General features: G+C 42.5%; 1 protein-coding gene across 2 annotated transcripts in view; it reads right to left on the bottom strand.

Moving 5' to 3' along the window:
- CDH11 (cadherin 11) overlaps nucleotides 1–22571 on the bottom strand; it is a 222427-nt gene that overhangs the window by 47123 nt on the left and 152733 nt on the right. For both annotated transcript variants that reach the window (XM_073605563.1, XM_073605562.1), the window contains 2 exons: nucleotides 17304–17598; nucleotides 3511–3630 (listed from right to left, as the gene is read on the bottom strand). In XM_073605563.1, coding sequence (XP_073461664.1) covers nucleotides 3511–3630; nucleotides 17304–17598 — 415 coding nt within the window. The remainder of the gene's footprint in view (nucleotides 1–3510; nucleotides 3631–17303; nucleotides 17599–22571) is intronic.

The raw sequence follows: 22571 nt of genomic DNA on the forward strand, positions 1-22571 counted from the left end.
CATGATGAAATACCATAACAAATGAAAGAGATATGTATTTGTTTATATATATATATATATATATATATATATATATATATATAAATGTATATTTGATCACATGTGGAAAGCATGTGCACTAACCTGTACCTATATTTTAGATTTGGATTACCATAGCAACTGAGAGGTAACTTCCAAAATGAACGCACTGCAGACCCAGGGTATTACTTTTATTCAGTAGCTGCAATAGAATTCCAGTGTGATTTCTATTGTAATGAGTATTTAATGCAATAGGAATAGAGTAGCCTAGATTACTCATGCTGCTTTTGTTAGCTTACAGAAATGAACGACCGACAAACAGTCCTGAAATGCAACTTTGCTTTTGTTAACCATTGTTTTCTAGACAAAAATGGGAGTTCTTTCAAAGTACGATCTCCAGGAATTGATTCTTTACAGCTGCAAGAACAGAAGATGTGAATTCTTGAAACATTAAATAATCTAACCAATCCATCATTTATTATGTTTAAACATTGTATTATGTTTTATTGTTTTTTTTTCCGTTTATAGCTCTTAGTCATATCTGCTATGTTTATCAATCACCTTTCTACATTTTATGGTGTGGTAAATATATAGTTGTGCTTTGGGGTGACATATAGAGAGGAGTAGATTGTTCTTTGATGGCCCATTGATATTTTTTTGGTATTTGGTAGGTTATTGGGTTATTGTGCACTGAATTAAAAAAAATAAGGTCAGTTGCGTTTTTAGTGCATTAAGATGCTCTACCAGCCTATTCAAAATAAATGGGCTGCCTTAAAGCAAAACTAAACTCTCTCAATCAACATTAACCATTTTTAATCCTTATGCTTCTAGCATTAGTAAATAGATAAGTATATACTTTTTTTTACATTTCTTCAGCTGCTTCCTGGTTTTTGGCCTAGGCTAAGTAATATCATACATCTCCGGAGTCTTCATGGCAGGAGGGGTTTTCTCAGTTAAGCACCGCCTCCTGCCGGCATGCCTGAGGTAAGGAAATATGGATTCCAGGATGTAAACGCAATATAAATGAATCATCGGCACCTATTCAAAATAGCTCCGGCTAAAAATGCTAGGAGGTGCTTTTCAAAGTGGTTTCTCAACAAAATAAAGTATGGAGACACAGATGGGTGGGAGAGTTTTAGCGACATGTTAGGTTCCTTCCTCTGGCTTTTTACAATTCATAACAGTTTAATGTATAATGCCTGAGAAATTGTCTAATGCCTGAGAAAATGCCATACAGAATAAAAGTGATCACTATAAAAACAAACAAAGGCAGCGTAAAAAAGGGGAGATCGCCCCTTTTTGACGCTGCCTTTGTTTGTTTTTATAGTGATCACTTTTATTCTGTATGGCGTTTTTAGAAATAAAAATCCCTGGTTTATCTGCACTATGCGGAAGTTTTTATTTTCTTTTTGCATAAAATCCTGATGAGCGAGACTGCATTCCACTAGCCACTTTCACCAGGAGGTTTGGACCAAGCTTGTCTTCACGTCTCTTCCGGATGATAATTTGATGTCCATCGGCTGACACCCATTGGGTCGTTTCTAGTCCTCTGGATATCCCTTCACCGCTTCGGAGAGGTTGAGGAGTGTGGCGGAGGTTCCAGCTTTCCGGAGATCCTTTACAGCCTCGGTGGGGCTCAATGTTTTACTGACTCCATGTCATAAGACAGGGGAGTCCACGCCATCCGGTAAGAGTACCCACCCTTCTTTACTCTTTGATGCTTTACACCTTGATGTCCTACACCTTGATGTTGGTTTTCAGTCACGGTCTTACACGGTCCACCATTGACTCTGTTTCTCCACCAGTGGATTTCTAGCATCCACACCTGCTCATGCAGGTTTTCTTCAAATAAGATAACTTTGATCAATTCCTTTGTTTAGTGTGGACTCATTACACAGTTGTTATATATTCTGTATGTTATTTTTGAACACATGTTTCATTGCTAAGTGCACTATCCTTTTATAAGGTTTGGCTACACCAAACACTTCACATTCCTTTAGCGCTGCATTTTCTTTCTACATGTCATTTATTGTTTGTCACAATGTATGCAGCAGCTGTTTTATATATATTTAGGTTTTTCTAGTAGAGCGCAGTGTTTTTGTATTTCCTAGTTACAATGGAGTGGTGTCCAGCACAACCCATTGACCAGTCCTTCCCTGACCAGCACAATCCATTGACCAGTCCTTCCCTGACCAGCACAACCCATTGACCAGTCCTTCCCTGACCAGCACAACCCATTGACCATTCCTTCCCTGACCAGCACAACCCATTGACCAGTCCTTCCCTGACCAGCACAACCCATTGACCAGTCCTTCCCTGACCAGCACAACCCATTGACCAGTCCTTCCCTGACTGGCACAACCCATTGACCAGTCCTTCCCTGACCATCACAACCCATTTACCGGTCCTGCCCTGACCAGCACAGCCTAATGACTGGTCCTTTCCAAAGCAGCACAACCCATTGGCCAGTCTTTCCCTGACCAGCACAAGCTATTGACCAGTCTTTTCCTGACCAGCACAACCCATTGACCAGTCCTTCCCCTATACAGACTTCCAGTGCTTCCGACATTGTAACATATGCTCTGAACAGGTAATAATGGAACCACATTCGTTATCTGGCCATAGACTGATAGAATTCCAAACGAAAAATTTTTAGGAAAATCTGTCCAAAAATTCTCAGAACATTTGAGGGTCGGTTCACACTTCTGCGTGGTGCGAGATCGCATTTGATTCGCACTGCAGTGCAAATCACATGCGATGTCCGTGCGATGCATATTAAGCTATACAGATAGTATGGCTGAATTAGCATTGCATTCAGACCAAACTCGCACATGACCATTTTTTGGTGCGCAGCAGAATTGGATTAGATTCCTCTCCGAATTTGCAGATCGCACTGTGATTTGCGAACTGATTTGGGGATGTCATTAACTTTTAATTGACACTCCCAGCAGTCCGCATAGGGCAGTGTGAACTGCCGCCGGGAGACATGCAATGCGGGAACACGCAATGGATTCGCAGGGTTCCCGCATCGCTGCAGTGTCAACCAAACCTTAATGTCAAAAGATTTTATTTGCTTTTAACATTTGATTTTGGAATGAATGGACTTTACTGAATGAGAACCACATACACTGTTGGAAATTCGTTGGTTTGAGAAAAATTTGAGAAAAATTTGACATCCTTCTTCAAACTTTCTCGTCACTGTGGTGAAAAACAAACGCGGTTTTGACTCACTAATGATTTGAAAAATGAACAAACTTAGAACATTTTCCTAAGAATTTTCATTCAAAATTCTACTGATCTATGGCCAGAGCTACAATTCAAAAATTGGTGTTTTCAGAAAGTCATATTTTCACCAGATTGTCCCATTTTGGTGTGAAGGACCATATACCCTTGGCTAGGACGAGGACGAGGGCTTCCCAATCCATGTCAGATATGCGTAGGGTCAACTTCTCTAAATATAGACATAGATGAGTATACATGTATTTACAGTACCTGTCTGTGCTTCCACCGAGAAATAAGGTTGTCCTTCAAGAATGCTGTAGACTAGCTTAGCGCTGTTTCCATATGTAGGGTCGTCTGCGTCTGAGGCCGTGACCTGGATTACCGATGTACCTACATTATGCAGAAAACATCTTATTAGCCACCAGAATGAAACCTTCTTATTGCTGTTGATTAGTCCTCCAAGATACTATACAAACTCCTCTTTAGTAACTAATTACAGGTATACATCTAACATAAGCACGCGGCACTCTTGAGATTAAGCATGCCTGCCTGGCAGTAATTAAGACCATTGTCTGTGCTTTAAAAATCAATCTGTGCGATTCTAACCCGCTCATATGGAGCTATGAACTGCAATTAATTAAAATATAGCTGGAACCGGAAACTCATTAGTTGTATAATAAGAAATATAACTTTATAAAGGCACGGAATGGGAACATATATAACTTAATGTGTGAACACTACATTTTAATTTAAATCCTAATGAGGGCTATAATGCATGACAAATGCAGACAATATAAATTACAGGGAGTTTGTTCAAATTGTATTTATAGTTTTAATTATAGTTGCACATGGGGACAGCCATTGTATGCAGCATGGTAATTGCAGTCTTCTATTCTTTCAAAGGCATTTGTTTTAGGGACTAGAGGAAGAATCTACAAAGCTATACATGAAATATCGTCATAAAAATATGGAGTAGATGGCTGGATACTAGTAATGCGGAAGTAGCATTCAAAAAAATGTGAGTTGCCCAAAAAATGGCTTTCATGGGAATCTTACAATATTATCTCTTTGGGTTCGATTTGGTGCCGGTCCCTTAGAGGGTTTCACATGTCTGGAGGTGGGGCTTAAGGTCATGTGACCGCCGTGATTGGCTGTCACAGCGGTCACATGATCGGAAATCTCCCGATCGCAAGCAGGACACGTGCTCTTGACACAGCGCTCTTTGCACTAATGCAGGAAAATATGCAGCCGCTTGGCGCCTAGGCCACCAAGAGGTCACATATTTGTGTGTGACCGGTGCCAAGGAGTTAAATTGAAGTTCACTATCAAAGTAAATGTTCACTAAGTTCAGTAAATATGGCAAAGCTGTGTTTACTTTAACCACTTGACCTCTTGAATGTTTTACCCCCTTCATGACTAGGCCATCTTCTGCTATTCAGCACTGCGCTACTTTAACTGGCAATTGCGCGGTCATGCAACACTGAACACAAATTAAATTTATATCATTTTTTTCATACAAATATAGCTTTCTTTTGATGGTATTTGATCACCACTGGGTCTTTTATCATATAAACAAAAAAATAATGAAAATGTTGAAAAAAAAAACATTTCCCACTTTTTGTTAACCACTTGCCGACCAGCCGCCGTCGTTATACAGCGGCAGGTCAGCTCTCCTGCGTGAATCCCCGTACCTGTATGGCGGCTCGCGCAGGTGCAGTTGCGGGCGGGCGCGCGCTGCCGGCACCATGCTTTCACTCCCGCTGCACGCTGCGGGAGCGTGCCCACGGGTCGGGCGGACTCGATGTCTGCGGGCGACCCCCGATCGCCTAGTACAGAGGCAGAACAGGGATCCTCGTTCTGACAGGGGACTTGACAGATCTACTGTTCCCAGTGATCGTTAACACTGATCTCTGTCATGTCCAAGTGAGCCCACCCCCCCCTACAGTTAGAACACACTGAGGGAACACACTTAACCCTTTGATCGCCCCCTAGTGCTAACCCCTTCCCTGCCAGGGTCATTTTTACATTGATCAGTGCATTTTTATAGGGGGTGGAGAAAAGGAAGCGCCACCTGAGTGCAGTATTAATGTAAGGATTTAATGACATAAAAAATAAACACTTACAGGAAAGACAAATTAAAAAGGCTCATCTGTGAGTAGGCAGTGTAAATCTTCCTCAATTTCCAGTCCGGAACTTGTACCAGAGTTGTAGGGCTGCAGATGGAAGCTTGCAGCTTGTGTCTCTTCCTGTGGCCGTCAGGGAGAAGCTTATTGAAGGAGCAGCAGCTCCGAGCGCTTAGCCAAGCACACTCAGCCTTCAGAGCCCTCCCTCGATGTTAGCCCTCCCCCTGGAGTGTACCCGGAAGTCTTTTGAATGACCTGTGACGTCACGCACCTCCTCCGTGCGTTCCACGCCGGTCCCAGCTTCTCCCTGACGGCCACAGGAAGAGACACAAGCTGCAAGCTTCCATCTGCAGCCCTACAACGCTGGTACAAGTTCCGGACTGGAAATTGAGGAAGATTTACACTGCCTACTCACAGATGAGCCTTTTTAATTTGCCTTTCCTGTAAGTGTTTATTTTTTATGTCATTAAATTCTTACATTAATACTGCACTCAGGTGGCGCTTCCTTTTCTCCACCCCCTCTTGCAATACCACAGAGCCAGCTCTCTGAGGACAGCAGCCGCCCTTAGGATCAACCATCCCACTAGCCAGCCCTTCACATCCTGAACGATCAGAGACTGTATTAACCCCTGGACTGCCACTACTATGGCCATGGACTGTATGCCTGGCTAATTTTTATATACCCCCAGGATTGTATGCATCTTCTGTATAAGCGCTTACAGTTATTATCACCTCTAAGTGCATTTTTATAGCACTGATCACTGTAAAAATGTCACTGGTCCCCAAAAAAGTGTCATTTGAGGTCAGATTTGTCCGCCGCAATGTCGCAGTCTCGCTAAAAATAGCAGATTGCCGCCATTACTAGTAAAAACAATTAAAAAATTAAATGTCACTAAATCTATCCCATAGTTTGTAGACGTGATAACTTTTGCGCAAACCAATCAATATACCCCATTGCAATTATTTTTACCAAAAATATGTAGAACAATATATATTAGCCTAAATGAATGAATAAATGTGTTTTTTATATATGTATTATAGCAAAAAGTAAAAAAAATGTCCTTTTTTCAAAATTGTCACTCTTTGTTTATAGCGCAAAAAATAAAAACTGCAGAGGTGATCAAATACCACCAAAAGAAAGCTCTATTTGTGGGAAAAAAAAGGATGTCAATTTTGTTTGGGTGCAACGTGGCAAGACCGCGCAATTGTTAGTTAAAGTGATGCAGTGCCGTATTGCGAAAAATGGCCCGGTCATTAACCACTTCATTACCCGGCCATAGTCATATGACGGCCTCAGATGGGCTCTCCCATCCTGGGGGGCCGTCATATGACGTCCTGGGCTTCCCAGCCGTCTCGGGAGCGCGCGCGCCCGCCGCGTTGCTCGGGACTCGGTGCGTGTGCCCGGCGGCTGCGATGTCTGCCGGGCACCCGCGATTGCCCGTTAACCGAGCAGGACCGTGGATCTGTGTGTGTAAACACACAGATCCACGTCCTGTCAGTTGAGAGGAGACCGATCGTGTGTTCCCAGTACACCGGAACACTGATCGGTCTCCTCCCCTTGTGTGTCCCTGCCCCCTACAGTTAGAATCACTCCCTAGGAAACATAAATAACCCCTTGTGTCCCTCTAGTGGTTAACCCCTTCCCTGCCTGTCACATTTACACAGTAATCAATGCAATTTTATAGCATTGATCGCTTTATAAATGTGAATGGTCCCAAAAATGTGTCAAAAGTGTCCGATGTGTCCGCCATAATGTCGCAGTCATGAAAAAAATTGCAGATTGCCGCCATTACTAGTAAAAAAAATAAATAAATAAAAATTTTTTAAAAATGCCATAAATCTATCCCGTGCCATAAATCTATTTTGTAGACGCTATAACTTTTGCGCAAACCAATCAATATACGCTTATTGCGATTTGTTTTACCAAATATATGTAGAAGAATACGTATCGGCCTAAACTGAGGAAAAAATTTGTTTTTTGTTTTTTTTAAATTGGGATATTTATTATAGCAAAAAGTATAAAATATTGTGTTTTTTTCAAAATTGTCGCTCTTCTTTTGTTTATAACGCAAAAAACAAAAACCGCAGAGGTGATCAAATACCACCAAAAGAAAGCTCTATTTGTGGGGAAAAAAGGATGTCAATTTTGTTTGGGCACAGCGTTGCACGACCGCGCAATTGTCGTTTAAAGTGCAACAGCGCTGAAAACTAAAAATTGGTCTGGGAAGGAATGGGGTGAAAATGCCCTGTATTGAACTGGTTAAGGGGGCAAATCCTTCCGGTCCTTAAGTGGTTAAAAAACATATCAATAAAATCAAATTTCTTCATACATGTAGGCCAAAATGTATTTTGCTACATGTCTTTGGTAAAAACCAAAACCATGTGTTTGGGGACACTACACTATTGGGGACACTACACTATTGGGGACACTAGTATAGTTCTGATCGTGATCAAGGCACTGATCCGCACCGAAGCTATACTAGTAATGGTGGTGATCAGCGACTTATAGTGTGTCATTATAATAATGTGGTGAGCAATCTGACACAAACAGACACAGGCTGGGAGGGTCACTAACTGACACTGACGTCGCTAGTGACACTAATACAGTGATCAGTGATAATACTGTATGCTGTACTAATGACACTGGCTGGAAAGGGGTTAACATCAAGGGCGAAGAAGGGGTTAACTGTGTGCCTAACAAGTCTAATATGTGCTGCTTTTTCTCCCTGAACTCAGAGTTGATTTCAGGGGGAAGAAATAGCCAGATTGCTGTCTGTGTACAGAGTTGTGTGTGTTTTATAAACACACACAACTCTGTGCTATGATTGGCAACAGCCGATCAGCAGGTGTTCAGCCATAATCATTGGCTGTAACCTGCTGACAAACTGTGATTGGACACAGCACGGGTAAGCAGGGGGCGCGGACATGCATGCTGCTAAACCAGAAGGTATACTGCCACATAAGGGTACATTGCAGTGACTGGCTGTGCTGCCAGCTCAAAATAAATCTACTGTGAGCTGTGTGTCAAGTGGTTAAATAACCAATCATGTGCATGGAAAAATAAATTAAAACATATAAAGTAAAGGGAGATGTTTACCTGAGATTTACAGAGCTCTGCCACACATCACAATGGTGTATGTCAGGGATGAAGACTTGATTTTCATCTACTACAGTAAAGTAACTCTTACAGGTCATGTCATTCCTCTTAAACTGCGACTGGACAGTAAAAGGAGAAGCAGCATGTAGGCAGTTAGCTAGTCTGCCACTAGGTGGCTCTGTTCCAGAATAGTGTCTGGTTACAGAAAGTAGTGATAGGCGCTAGGACCCCTTTTAGTCAGAGCCCTCCTGCAGTGATGTCATGAGTGAGTATAAACCAAATATGGGAGGAGCTCTAGTGCAGTTGGGGCGTGGAAACCAAACATCCGGCACCAGTACAGATGTATCCGACATGTGGAGATCCTGGACAGGGCTGGAGGCCGAGGAGTAGAAGACCTGCACCTAGGAGGAGCCAACTGTAGACTTTTTGACCCTTATGAAGATGAAGAGGGTTGCAAAAGGCCTTTTAGGCCAGGCCAAGAGTTCACTGTGTGAGGTTATTCCCCTGGAGGGTCCCGGGACAAGTGTACCTAGAGAGGAGGTGCCTACAGAGAACCAGTCCTGTTAATACTAATGACCCCGAGTGGAAGAAGAGACTGTAAGAGGGAGATGGCTGCTTAAAGTGCTGATGAAGATATACGGAGAAAATCTGGACAGCCGCACACCGATAGAATTTTCTTATGCCTTTATTTGTGAACGAGGATCACAAAGTATACATGACACCAAAGCAGAGTGGTACAGGAAGACAGCTGACGCGTTTCACACTTATACCAAGCGCTTACTCATAGCTGTCTATCTTCATCTACATATGCAATAGCCAGCACCTGGGCTCTACTCCTCTCTGGAGATTAAGGACATCTCGCTAGTGAATCCACCTGAACAGTGGAGCTTTCTCCTGGCTGCTTAAAATGCTGCATATGCTTTTACATGTGACTACTACGGACTGTCCACTAAATGTGATTGACTATGTATTGTCAAGTGTCATACCAGAATGTATATTGATGTGATGTAACTGGTATGCCATTTCCTGATTGCCATCAGATCTGAGGTTACACACTGAAGAGCTCAGTGAGGAGAGTTCTGAGAGCTGATTGGAGGGAAGGGACACACCCCCTTCCACACAGCCCACAGGAACAAAGCTGAGGCTGTCAATCAGCATTGATCACTGTATAAATGTCTCTGATCCTAAAAAGGTGTCAAAAGTGTCCGATCTGTCCGCTGCAATGTCGCAGTCCCGCTAAAAATCGCTGATTGCCACCATTACTAATTAAAAAAAAAATTATATTAAAAATGCCATAAAACTATCCCCTATTTTGTAGACGCTATAACTTTTGCACAAACTAATCAATATACACTTGTTGCGGGGTTTTTTTACCAAAAATATGTAGAAGAATACATATTGGCTTAAACCGATGAAGACTTTTTTTTTTTTTTTTTTTCTGGTGGGGATATTTATCATAGCAAAAAGTAAAAAATATTGTTTCTTTTTTCAAAATTGTCAGGATTTTTTTGTTTATAGCACAAAAAATAAAAACCGCAGAGGTGAACAAATACCACCAAAAGAAAGCTCTATTTGTGGGGGGAAAAGGACGTCAATTTTGTTTGGGTACAACGTCGCACGACTGCGCAATTGTCAGCTAAAATGACACAGTACCGTATTGTAAAAAAATGGCCTGGTCACGAAGGGGGTAAATCCTTCCGGTCCTTAAGTGGTTAATTTATGGAGGATTTTAGATGGGTAGATCATAGTGGAGCTGCAGCATGAATACAGCAGAGAAAACACCGAAAGACAACGAAAGGTAACAACGCTTCCACACTTCTCTTACTTTGACGTACTTTGATTGCACGAGGATTTCAGAGCTTTGTCATACGTGAATGTAATTTGTGTGACCTCAAGAAAAAAGGTTCTCGCTGTTTGAATCACATGAATATAATTGTGTTTTGTGGGAAAGGTGTGAATTGTACTGAAGGAAATACATCTGAACATTGCGGGATGTAAATGGCTTCTCATAGCATTCTGTATTATGTTAGTAGGTCACTATAAGGCATAAAACACCCGTGTGATGTTCTAATACCACTCATGGCTTATCAAAGCAATAATAAACCCAAATGCAAGCATTTATTATATTGCAGCTTACCATTTCTTAGATGTGATGACTGCATTTGTTTTATTCTTAAGCTTTCTCTCTTTTTTTTATTTATTCGTGTTATTATAGTACTTCTGTAGCACTGTCAATTTACGCAGTGCTTTACATATATATTATACATCCAGCCCCTGTCCTCAAGGAGCTTACAATCTAAGGTCCCCAACTCACATTCAATACTTATACTTTCTTTTATTTTCACCTAGTGATCTGGCCAGTAGGTCTGTTGTTTTTCCAGGGATTAGACCATGGCTCGACAAACCCCAGGCGTCATCGCGCCCAAAAGTTTTGACCTGGTGCCTGGGCTGATGCCCAAATAAAGCCCATGCCCCGCACACGATACCCCCCACGCGCGCCCGCGCTATGTATCCCGGGCTCCGTTGGCCCATCTGCTGGCCAGAGATCGGTATAGCGGGTGCGGCTGGGTAGAGAAGTGGGGGAGGGAGGAGAGTGGACACACTCCCACACTTTCGCTCTCCTCCTCTTCTAGTTGTTGACCCGGAAGTGACGGGTGACGACATTTCCGGGTCCCCGTTGACAGTTTCCCCGGCCATCAAGGCTGGGAAAGAATGTAATGCAGTGTGATCTGCATTGTATTGCCGACCAGCCACCACAGTTGTACTGCGGCAACATGGCTCGGCTGCGCAAATCGCTGGTATGTTACGTCACTTCTTCTGGTGGCCACTAGGGTTGCATGCGCTGCTCACCCCCCGGAGCCGATGCGAATGCCTGGCGGTCTCGCTGACCGCTAGGCTCCCGCGATCGCTCGTGACAGTTTCCGGTTCTCTGAGGGGAGAAGAGACAGATCATCTGTTCATACAAAGAATTTGAACAGAGATAATTCCCCTAGTGGACTTTAAAGGCACATATAAAAGGATATGTAGGAGAGTATATTTAAGTAAACAACAATTTATTAATTACAAAGAAATCTCATAAAGACATCAAACAAATAACATAGATAAAAAAGGAATGCAGTTCCACATATTTTTTATAGCTATTGATACCAATACGCTTGCACCCGACGCGTTTCGGAGTTGTTTTAGCCTCCTTCTTCAGGGGTGGTTGTAAGCTTTTAATAGAAATTTATTGGTATAAATAAATGTTGGCTGCGCATTCCAGAGAGATTTTTAAAAACAACGATATTGACACATACTGCCCATCAAGTGCGTCCTCCAATCATGGTGTATAAAGCTTTGTTTAGTATATCCAAAGTATTCATATGGCCTCTATCGAGGTAGAAATAAATGGGTAAGGATACAAAGAATGAACAGCGATCTGTCATCTCCCCTAGACTGTCCCCTCCCCCTTCAGTTAGAACACACAATAGGGAACACAGTTAACCCCTTGATCGCCTCCTAGTGTTAACCCCTTCCCTGCCAGTGACGTTTTGACAGAAATCAATGCATTTTTATAGCACTGATCGCTGTATAAATGCCAATGGACCCAAAAATGTGTCAAAAATGTTCAATGTGTCCGCCATAATGTCACAGTCCTGATAAAAATCGCAAATCGCCGCCATTACTAGTTAAAAAAAAAAATAAATAAAAATACTATAAATCTAACCCCCATTTTGTAGACGCTATAACTTTTGCGCAAACCAACCAGTATACGCTTATTGCGATTTTTATTACCAAAAATATGTAGAAGAATACATATCGGCCTTAACTGAGAAAAAATGAGCTTTTTTAAAAAAAAAAATTGCGGATATTTATTATAGCAAAAAGTACAAAATGTTGTGTTTTTTTCAAAATTGTTGCTCTTTCTTTGTTTATAGCGCAAAAAATAAAAACCGCAGAGGTGATAAAATACCACCAAAAGAAAGCTCTATTTGTGGGGAAAAAAAGGACGTCATTTTTGTTTGGCTGCAATGTCGCACGACCGCGCAATTGTCAATTAAAGTGAACGCAGTGCCGAATCGCAAAAAAATGGCCTGGTCATTCAGCAGCCAAATCTTCCAGGGCTGAAGCAGTTAAAGAGAACCTGTCACCAGCAAGACATCACATAGGGGACTTTTTGTTCCCTTTTTTTTTGGGGGGGGGGGGTGGCGTGTTCATATGATTTTATTTTTACAATAAAAAAAAAAAATGTGCTTAACTTTTTTTTTTCCATCACATAGGGAACTTTTTTAAGTTAAGTTAAGCACAATTTTTTTTTAATTGTAAATAAATCACATGAACCCTCCCCCCAAAAAAATGGAGGCGCTTCACCCCTCATACACATACGTACAAACAAAAAAAGCATGCAGCGGGGTGTCTATGCCTGAAAACATCTATTGCTACTAGAGCTGCACGATTCTGGATAAAATAAGTCACAAATTTTTTTGCTTAGAATAAAGATCACGATTCTCCCAGTGTATCATCATCTTTCACATTATACAAAATAATGGGCTAACTTTACTGTTTCATTTTTTTTTTTTAATTCATTGAAGAGTATTTTTCCCCCCAAAAAATTGCTTTTTATAGACCGCTGCGCAAATACAACGTGACATAAAATATAGCAACGATCGTCATTTTATTCTCTAGGGTCTCTGCTAAAAATATTAATATAATGTTTGGGGTTCTAAATAATTTTCTAGCAAAAAATACAGATTTTTACTTGTAAGCAACAAGTGTCAGAAAAAGGTTTAGTCTTTAAGTGGTTAAACTGACCTCGTTTACAGACCGAAGTTCATCCCTTTGAGCTAAAAGAACCAAATGATACAATGATTCTTTTTATCTCTCAATGCTAAGTAATGTTTTTTTTTTTCTTTGACAGCTCTGAGCAGAGAATGGCTCTGCACTTACATGAATCGTGGAAATGCCAGATTAAGAACTTGAGAGGGGGTTGAATGAGATTGTGATTTTTTAACGATTAATCGTGCAGCTCTAATTGCGACACACGTTACATGTCACCGCACACGCCGCAATGAGAGCAATCATTCTAGAACCAGACCTCCTATGTAATGCTAAACTGATGACCTATAGAGGGGGTGTTAAAGCGTCGCCTATGGAAAATATAGGGTACGGATATGTTTAAGGTTTGACATTTTGGGTATCTATTTACTCGGTGGAACCTCTGATTTTATATTTTGCAAAAAAAAGTGCCCCTGAAAATGAACCTTTGTGTTAAAATTGTGTGACATAAAAAAGTGGAGCTATGACTATTTTATTCTCTATGGTGTCTGCATTCAGAAAATATATAATGTTTAGGGGTTTTATGTAATCTTCAGGCCTAAAATGATTTTTTTAAATGTGTGCATAAAACGCAAAAACGGCTCTGGCTGTGAAAGGGTTAAATGATAAGTCCCCCTTTGGGGACATGTTAAACCCGTAAGATTTGTTAGGTAAAAAAAAAAAATGGCTCCTAACTGGCTCCTAGATATAAAGCAAATGTGTCAAGCCTTGGATGAGAGAAACCATTTAACACTGACAGGGGTGCTCACAATGATAAGCTTTTATTTATGTAAAACCTTTATCCCAAAAGGGAAAAAAAAAACTATTGCTGTAACTGATTTTAAAGTATTAAGTGGAGTTTAGTTTCAAGTTGTTAGTGTATTTAAATCTGCTAACACTTCCCTCTTCCCAGACTGACAATGCTGCTGTCCAGATCTGCCCCTTTGCTCCTTCATCGAGAGCGGGGGGTTCTCTAATACAGGAGGTTTGTTACTGGACAGATCGCAGATAAAAACAGAGGGGAAAAAGCCTAAAAAAAGAAAATGAATGCAGCCACCACATCTAATGATTGGTAAGCTGCAATATATTACATTTTTGGTTTTGCCTTTAATACCGCTTCATGGATTGCTATTTATTCATAGAAAGTGGAGCATTTCTGAAATATTATACAATTTCTGTATATTGTGACATGTCTGGAAGTTATTCATGTTACTTTACTCCATACCCGCCACTTCTAGATCTCTATACTTTCTCTTAAGTAGTGACTCAAAAAGTAACAAAGCCAGAAGGCTTAAAAATGACAAGGCAAGCTCAATGAAGCCAGCCCCAAACAGTAAGACTGAAATATGGATCTGGTGGCAACCAAATCTGCTCCATGTACATACATGCTACGGTTCCTGCATCTTAGTGCATCACAGTGACTGCACTTTACAGTTCTCCCATCTCAGTGTCCTTGGAGAGCTCTCAGAGCTCTTGCAAGCTATTCAACTGACTGTTACAAAGGCAGACACTAGAGGGCGCAACTACACTGCATATATAATACAAACATAAAAAATATGTCAAAGCGACCATGTATATATATGATGTTGTTCCTTATATATATGAATATGACACAATAAATAGTTTTAAATAAAAACACAGAATTAAGCAGGTGAGACGAATTGAAAAATGATTCAAATTTGACGAATCATTCGTTTTTTGCATCATTAGTGTACCAGCCACAACATTGATTTTCGTGTTGCAATCAAAAGTGCCTAATCCAAAATGCTGTTTTTTTTTTCCCTGAAAATCAAAATAATAGATGGCACAATCGTATGAGCTAATTTAATTTTTCAATCGATAGAACTTTCGTTTTTCGACTTGACTATAGCTATAGCCTGACTATAGCCTGCTTTAGATCTTATTAAAACAACAGTATATTCTACCTTAAAAAGAAAAAGTCGGGACACTGTTTTGGTTTAAAAATAATCAAATTGGTAAAGTGTATTTCCACTTTTGCAGCTGAATTGGGAAAACACCTTCTCTATAGTTTTTATACAGTATGTTTATATGTGCATAGCAGAACTTAAAAACCATATACTGTATATATACTGTATATATATATATATATATATATATATATATATATATATATAGATAGCTCCCAAAAAAAATGGTTTGCTGTAACTGATTATAACGTGTGAGCTGAAATTTGGCTTCAATTTGTTAATGTATTTTATTTTAATCTGCTAGTCAGTGGCGGAACTACCACCAATGTCGGGGGTCCCCAGCGGGGTTTCTGGCTGCAGGACTCTGAGCTGAGAGCGTCTCTCTCATACAGCCCAGAGCCTGCACTGACCGTTCCCACTCTCTTCTCTCTCACATGAATTAGAAAAGAGAGAGTTGATCTGCTCCTTCTCCTCCCGCCCCTCTCCTCCTGTGTGCACCACGGGAAGTGTGCAGCAAAGCAGCTAAGCTAATCTTTCAGCTGCTTCGCTTCACACTTCCTTTGGTGCACACAGGAGGAGAACAGGGGGGGGGGGGAGCAGGAGCAGATCAGCTCTCTCCTCTCCCACCTGTGTGAGAGAGGAGGGAGAGGGAACTGTCAGTGCAGGCTCTGGGCTGTATGAGAGAAATGCTCTCAGCTCAGAGTCCTGCAGAGGAGGCACTGATAAGGAGGCACTAATAGGCAGCACTGATGGGGCAACACCAATGGGCAGCACTGATAGGCTGCACTGATGGGCACTGATAGGCAGTATTGATGAGCACTGATAGGCTGCACTGATGGGCACTGATAGGCGGCACTGTTGGGCAGCACCGATAGTCTGCACTGATGGGCACTGATAGGCGGCATTGATGAGCACTGATAGGCAGCACTGATGGGCAGCACTGATAGGCAGCACTGATGGGCACTGATAGGCGCCATTGATGAGCACTGACAGGCAGCACCGTTAGGCAGCACTGATTGGCCTTTTACCATGATCTGTAATGAGCTGCGTCCGAAGGATGCGTGCCCCAGGGGGCATACGGGAGGCAGGGTTCTGGGAAGATGTCACTGGACGCTCTTCCAGAACTGGAAGCCCAGGGATCAGATAGAAGGGGGGTGGGGGGTCAGGGGAGCCCTTCATGGTTACTTGCACCAGGGCCCTGAAGGTTCTAGTTATGCCTCTAGTACATCTAACTCTTCCCTCCCCCCAGACTGACAATGCTGCTGTGTGCTGTGCCCCCTGTGCTCATCACATCTAAGGCGTGGTAAGCTGTAATTATTACATTTTTGGTTTTGGGTTGATTACTACTTTAGAAATAAGGATGAGCTAAGGTTTGTGCCAAACTACATTCAACCTATACCTGCAGTAAACTGTCACATGACAGCAGGCCACTGTCCTAATAAGCTGTGCCAATGGAATTCCCCACCCTGCAGCCACCTATACCAAAGGGACTGAGATGATCCATATGGCAACATGACCATTGTTGCTCAATCTAGGGAAATTAAGTAACCTCAATGCCACAAACCATCAGAGCCTGATAGTCACAGTGCTAAAAGCAGCCTCAGTCTGGCTCTGTCCAGCCCACACCCGACACATTTCACCCTGCCCACGGGGGTTAGTCATGGAAGTGACTTAGCCTCCGTGACCAACCTCCATGACTAAGCCCCGATACACGTTGGAGGGACCTGGCCTGGCTGCTTTTACTACTGTGACTATGATGGTGTGCAACATTGAGGTTACTTCCTTTTCCTAGACTGTATACTGCGATACTGGATGGGCTCCTCCTCAGCCTGCACCCGCAGCGTGAGTCACCAGTCTTGGGACATTCTGGAATCTGGAGTGGCTCCCTTAATTTTCTGTGTGGGTTTGCATGTGGCAACAGCAGGTCAATGATGTAATCTTAGCTTATCTTAGCTTATCCCTATCAAGAATATGGCTGGGGGGGTATGTTTACCATATTTAATGCTGCCTGTACTGTGCTGGCAGATCTCATTATCAGTAAACTAGACTTATACAATATTGGGGCAAAACCTACAGAAGTGAACTTGACATAAAGGTAATATAATCCAGAATGGTACATACCCACACTAGACATCTCCGGCACATTGGCATGGTAGTTTTCATGTAGGAACTCTGGAGGGTTATCATTTATATCCTGGACTTTAACGATAAATTCCGAGGGGGGTTCCAAGGGCTTATTAGTTTCCCGTTCCACCGCCTGCGCCATTAACGTATACTGGGCCCGTTCTTCCCGGTCCAAGGTCTTGGTTGCATGAATATTCCCTGATTTGTCATCGATAACAAAAATGGTCCCAGCGCCTTCCCCTGAGAGTATGTACTTAATCTTCCCGTCCCCGGAGTCCACGTCTGAATGTAGCTGTAATAGGACACAAATAGATTAATAAAGCTCATCTCTACAGTTCACTTGCATCTGTTAAAGTGTACAGAGGGCCACAACTTTTTTCTTAGTTACGGATGAAGTGGGACAGAGTTATAAAGCCCTATCGACGAAACGCGTTAGTTCTCTTATGCTTTGATTGTGAACATTATTGAGCAAACACAGCTATCAATGATCAGTGACCGTGTTCCGGCATTTCTCTATTGACTGGACTGCTTGTCTTGTGGGCTGTGCACCAGGGAGGAGGTTTAAGCATTCTCTTTCCTTGTTGGGAAAAGAAAACCCCTGTTTGATTTCTGCTGCAGTCTGTGACTCTGTTACAGCTGGTTTAGCCCTTGTCTCCCTTCTGAAAAGTGAACAACAGTGAATGCCTTTTCAGAGGGCATTTAACAGGCAGCTGAGAGACAATATGTCACATCCTCTGTGCCTGTTTTTACCCTGTAAGCCCAGAATACCATGTCCTAAATATGTGCTGTTGCCAGTCAGCTGCAGTGTGGCCCTATTCAGTCGAATGGGTCATGTTCAGTGGTGGTACTGCCCGCTGAATGCAACAAAGGTATATTTTTTGCTGTGGCAACACATTGCAGCTGCTGTGTTGGGCTAAAGGGAACAGTCAGCGGCGGTTAAACCATAGTCCATCTGCCTGTTTTTAATGGGCTGCCCCAGAGGAAAAAGTGGGACCGGGAGAGGTCAAAGCGGGGCCGGGTGAGAGGAAACAGCGGGACCGGAAGAGAGGAAACAGCAGGACCCGGAGAGATCAAAGTGGGGCCTGGAGAGAGGAAATAGCGGGGCCAGGAAAGAGGAAACAGCGAGGCTAGAAGAGAGGAAACAGCGGGGCTGGGAGAGAGAAAAGAGCAGGGGTGGGAGAGAGGAAAAAGCAGGGCCGGGAGAGAGGAAACAGCAGGGCCTGGAGAGAGGAAACATCGTGGCCGGGAGAAAGGAAAAAGAAGGGCCAAGAGGGATCAAAGCGGGGCCAGGAGAGAGGAAACAGCAGGACCAGAAGAGATCAAAGCAGGGCCAGGAGAGATCAAAGCAGGGCCAGGAGAGATCAAAGCAGGGCCGGGAGAGAGGAAACAGCGGGGCTGGGAGAGAGGAAACAGCGGGGCAGGGGGAGATCAAAGCAGGGCCGGTAGAGAGGAAACAGTGGGGCTGGAGATCACAGCAGGGCAGCAGGACCTGGATAGGGGGGGCAGCATATAAAGAAACCGATCCCCTCCATTTCCCTCCTGCAGCCTACATCTTCTCCTCTCCCTCCCATAGGCATTCGACATCTGCAGGGGATTGGTTTCTCTCCATGCTGCTGTTTAGTTAGGATATGCCGTGGCTGCGCCCTAGACAGCTGCCTAATCTGCCTAGTGGTATAACCCCTCCGGCTGCAAGTGTAGACTAGTCCTTAAGCTCACCAAACACTGTACAGTCTGATTTCTTTAGATCTACAAAATATGCAGTGCAGGGGCCCCAGAGAGCATTAAAAATCAGGCAGGGGTTTAAACCCTTCCCCTAAACTAAAAAATGTTTTTGCCTTGATATATTCTTAAAACTGCACTTCGGGATAAGCAAAATTTTGTCCAAATAAAAGATTTGTGAATATTCCTATCCGAATCTTCCAGATCTGTGCAGTTTTCCAGTGTAACTCTTTATCTCTGTGTAGGAGCTTCCTGTAATAATGACCGGTCCCTGCTTCTCTCTCCAGTGCAGGGTGACTGGTCTTGTCTCTGCCCCTCCAGTAGTTCTCTACAGGAATCCTGTAGTGGGTGGTTCTACCAAGTTCCTCCCACAGCTCTGCCCTCTGCAAAGGCAATGCACAAAACAGTGAGGATGTCACTGATGCATTACAAGGTAATATCTGGGCTTGCAAAGGCATTTGGTGAACCTGAGGTGGATTTATATCCTTTATGACCATTGAAGAGTATATTACAAGGAAAGTTTTTGTAACCAGAGTTCAGTCAATAAATATAAAATGTCTAAACTAAACCAAATCTAAGGCTACAATTACCTAGCTTAAAGGAAGATGCCAAGCAAAACACAAAAGTGAAGTGAAGATAAAAGTCAACAGTTGCTCATATTTGCTTTATTTTAGCTGCACCATTAAGAAAAGAGCCTGAAGTGGGAATGGAGCATGTCTTGAGCTCCTGTGGCGTAATACTAAGTTACAGCAAGAATTCAGCCAATATAAATCTGCCCTCCAAAAATACCATTCCGGCCTCCACACTGCCAAACAGACCTACTTCATCACTCTCATTATCACTTCAAAAATAAGATTGAAACAATTTGTCTCGAGATCTCCATCCTACAGATATCTCCCTCACTTTACACTCTTTGTCCTCCTGCACAATCAATACTTCCCTCTTTTATCCCAGCTACTATAGAGGAAGTCACTAAACTTTTTTTCTAACGCCCACCTAACCTTCTGCCCCCTGGACCCTGTTCCTTCTCAAATATTACGGTCACCATCTGACTCAATCCTACACTCCTTAACTCATATCTTCAACCTCTCACTCTCTACTGGCATCTTCCCCAACCCTCTAAAACATGCGTTAGTCACTCCCATACCAGAAAAGGCCTCACTAGACCCCACCAACCTTAACAACCTAAGACCCATCTCTTTACTCTCTTTTGCCTCCAAACTCCTTGAACGTTTAGTCTACAACCGACTGAGCGACCACTTCATTGAGAATAACCTTCTTGATCCCCTTCAGTCTGGATTTTGCCCACAGCACTCCACAGAAACTGGCCTCCTAAAACTCACAAACGACTTACTAACAGCCAGAACCAATGGTCATTATTCCGTACTCTTACTCTTGGACCTTTCCGCCTGCCTTTGATATAGTTTACCACCCCCTCCTCCTCAAAAAACTAAATTTGCTTGGTCTCCATGGCTGCGCTCTCCGTTGGTTAGAATCTTACCTATCTCATCGCACCTTCAGTGTCACTTACAACTCCACTTCCTCCTCTCCAACTCCTCTTACTGTTGGGGTCCCCCAAGGTTCTGTCCTTAGACCTCTACTATTCTCGATCTACACCTCCTCCCTGGGTCAGCTGATAGCCTCCCATGGTTTCCACTACCATTTATATGCTGATGACACCCAAATCTATCTCTCTGCCCCTCAGCTCACCCCATCAGTCTCCTCACGCATCACTGATTTACTAACAGACATATCAGCCTGGATGTCAAACCACTTAGTCAAACTGAATCTATCTAAAACCGAGCTCATAATATTTCCTCCCCCACGTGCCCCCTCCCCTGACTTCTCTGTCAAGATCAATGGCACATCTATCAGTCCGTTCCCACATGCCAGGGTGCTAGGGGTAACCTTAGACTCTGAACTGTCCTTTCAGGCCCACATCCAATCCCTGTCCAAATCATGCCGCCTTAGCCTCCGCAACATTTCCAGAATACGTCCCTTTTTAACTAATGACACCACCAAGCTTCTAATTCACTCCCTGGTCATCTCTCGCCTCGACTACTGCAACTCCCTCCTCATTGGATTACCTTTACATAGACTATCCCTCCTTCAGTCCCTAATGAATGCTGCTGCAAGACTCATCCACCTTACCAACCATTCAGTGTCCTCCACCCCTCTCTGCCAATCCCTCCACTGGCTTCTACTCACCCAACGAATAGAATTCAAAATACTAACAATAATTTACAAAGCCATCCATAACTCTGCCCCCAGCTACATCCCTAACCTAGTCCCAAAATACCAACCAAGCCGCTCTCTTCGGTCCTCCCAAGACCTCCTGCTCTCTAGCTCCCTTGTCACCTCCTCCCATGCTCGCCTCCAGGATTTCTCCAGAGCTTCCCCCATCCTTTGGAACTCCCTACCCCAATCAGTCCGACTGTCCCCTAATCTATCCATCTTTAGATGATCCCTGAAAACACTTCTCTTTAAAGAAGCCTATCCCGCTTCTAACTAATACACTGTTTTACTTCCTCCATCAGCTCATCCCCCACAGCTGTTACCTGTATTTGTAATTGACCCTCCCTTTTTAGATTGTAAGCTCTAATGAGCAGGTCCCTCTGATTCCTCTTGTACCAAATTGTAATGTAACTGTAATGTCTGCCTTTATTTTGTTAAGCGCTGCGCAAACTGTTGGCGCTATATAAATCCTGTATAAAAATTATATATATATATATATATATATATATATATATATATATATAATTTTTTTTTTTTTTTTTGGTGCCAACTTTTAAAAAAATGACAGTATTCCAAAATGCAGATTTTGGCGTTTTGAATACTTTGAAGTGCAAAGGAGGGATTTTATGAAGGGACCCCCGATCCCTTCATAAAGAGAACCTGTCACTGCCTATTACTGCCTCAAGGGATGTTTACATTCCTTGTGACAGCAATAAATGTGTTCAGATTTTTTTTCTTTAAAGGAACAGTGCTAAATAAAAAAATAAATAAATAACTAAATAAGATTTTTTTTTTAAAGCGTCCCTGCGAGCTTGTGCACCAAAGAAAACGCATACATAAGTCGCGCCTGCAAATGTAAACGGTGTTCAAATCATACATGTGAGGTATCACTGCGATCGTTAGAGCAAAGGCAATAATTCTAGTAAAAGACCTCCTCTGTAACTCTAAACAGGTAACCGTTAAAAAATGATGTAGATTTTTAAGTGCCATAGTTTGTCGCCATTCCACGAGTGCATGCAAATTTAAAGCGTAAGGTATCTATTTACTCAGCGTAACATCCTCTTTCATATTATGCAAAAAATTGGGCTAACTTTAGTGTTTTCTTATTTTTTTTAATTCAAAAAATTTTTTTCCAAACAAATTGTGTTTGAAAGACCTCTGCGCTAATACCGTGTGACATAAAATATTGCATCAACCACCATGTTATTCTCTAGGGTCTTTGCTAAAAAAATATAAACAGTGTTAGGGGGTTCTAACTCATTTTCTAGCAAAAAATACTGATTTTACCTTGTAAGCAACAAGTGTCAGACA

Source organism: Aquarana catesbeiana, linkage group LG11 (assembly GCF_042186555.1).
Source record: "Aquarana catesbeiana isolate 2022-GZ linkage group LG11, ASM4218655v1, whole genome shotgun sequence".
NCBI lineage: Eukaryota > Metazoa > Chordata > Amphibia > Anura > Ranidae > Aquarana > Aquarana catesbeiana.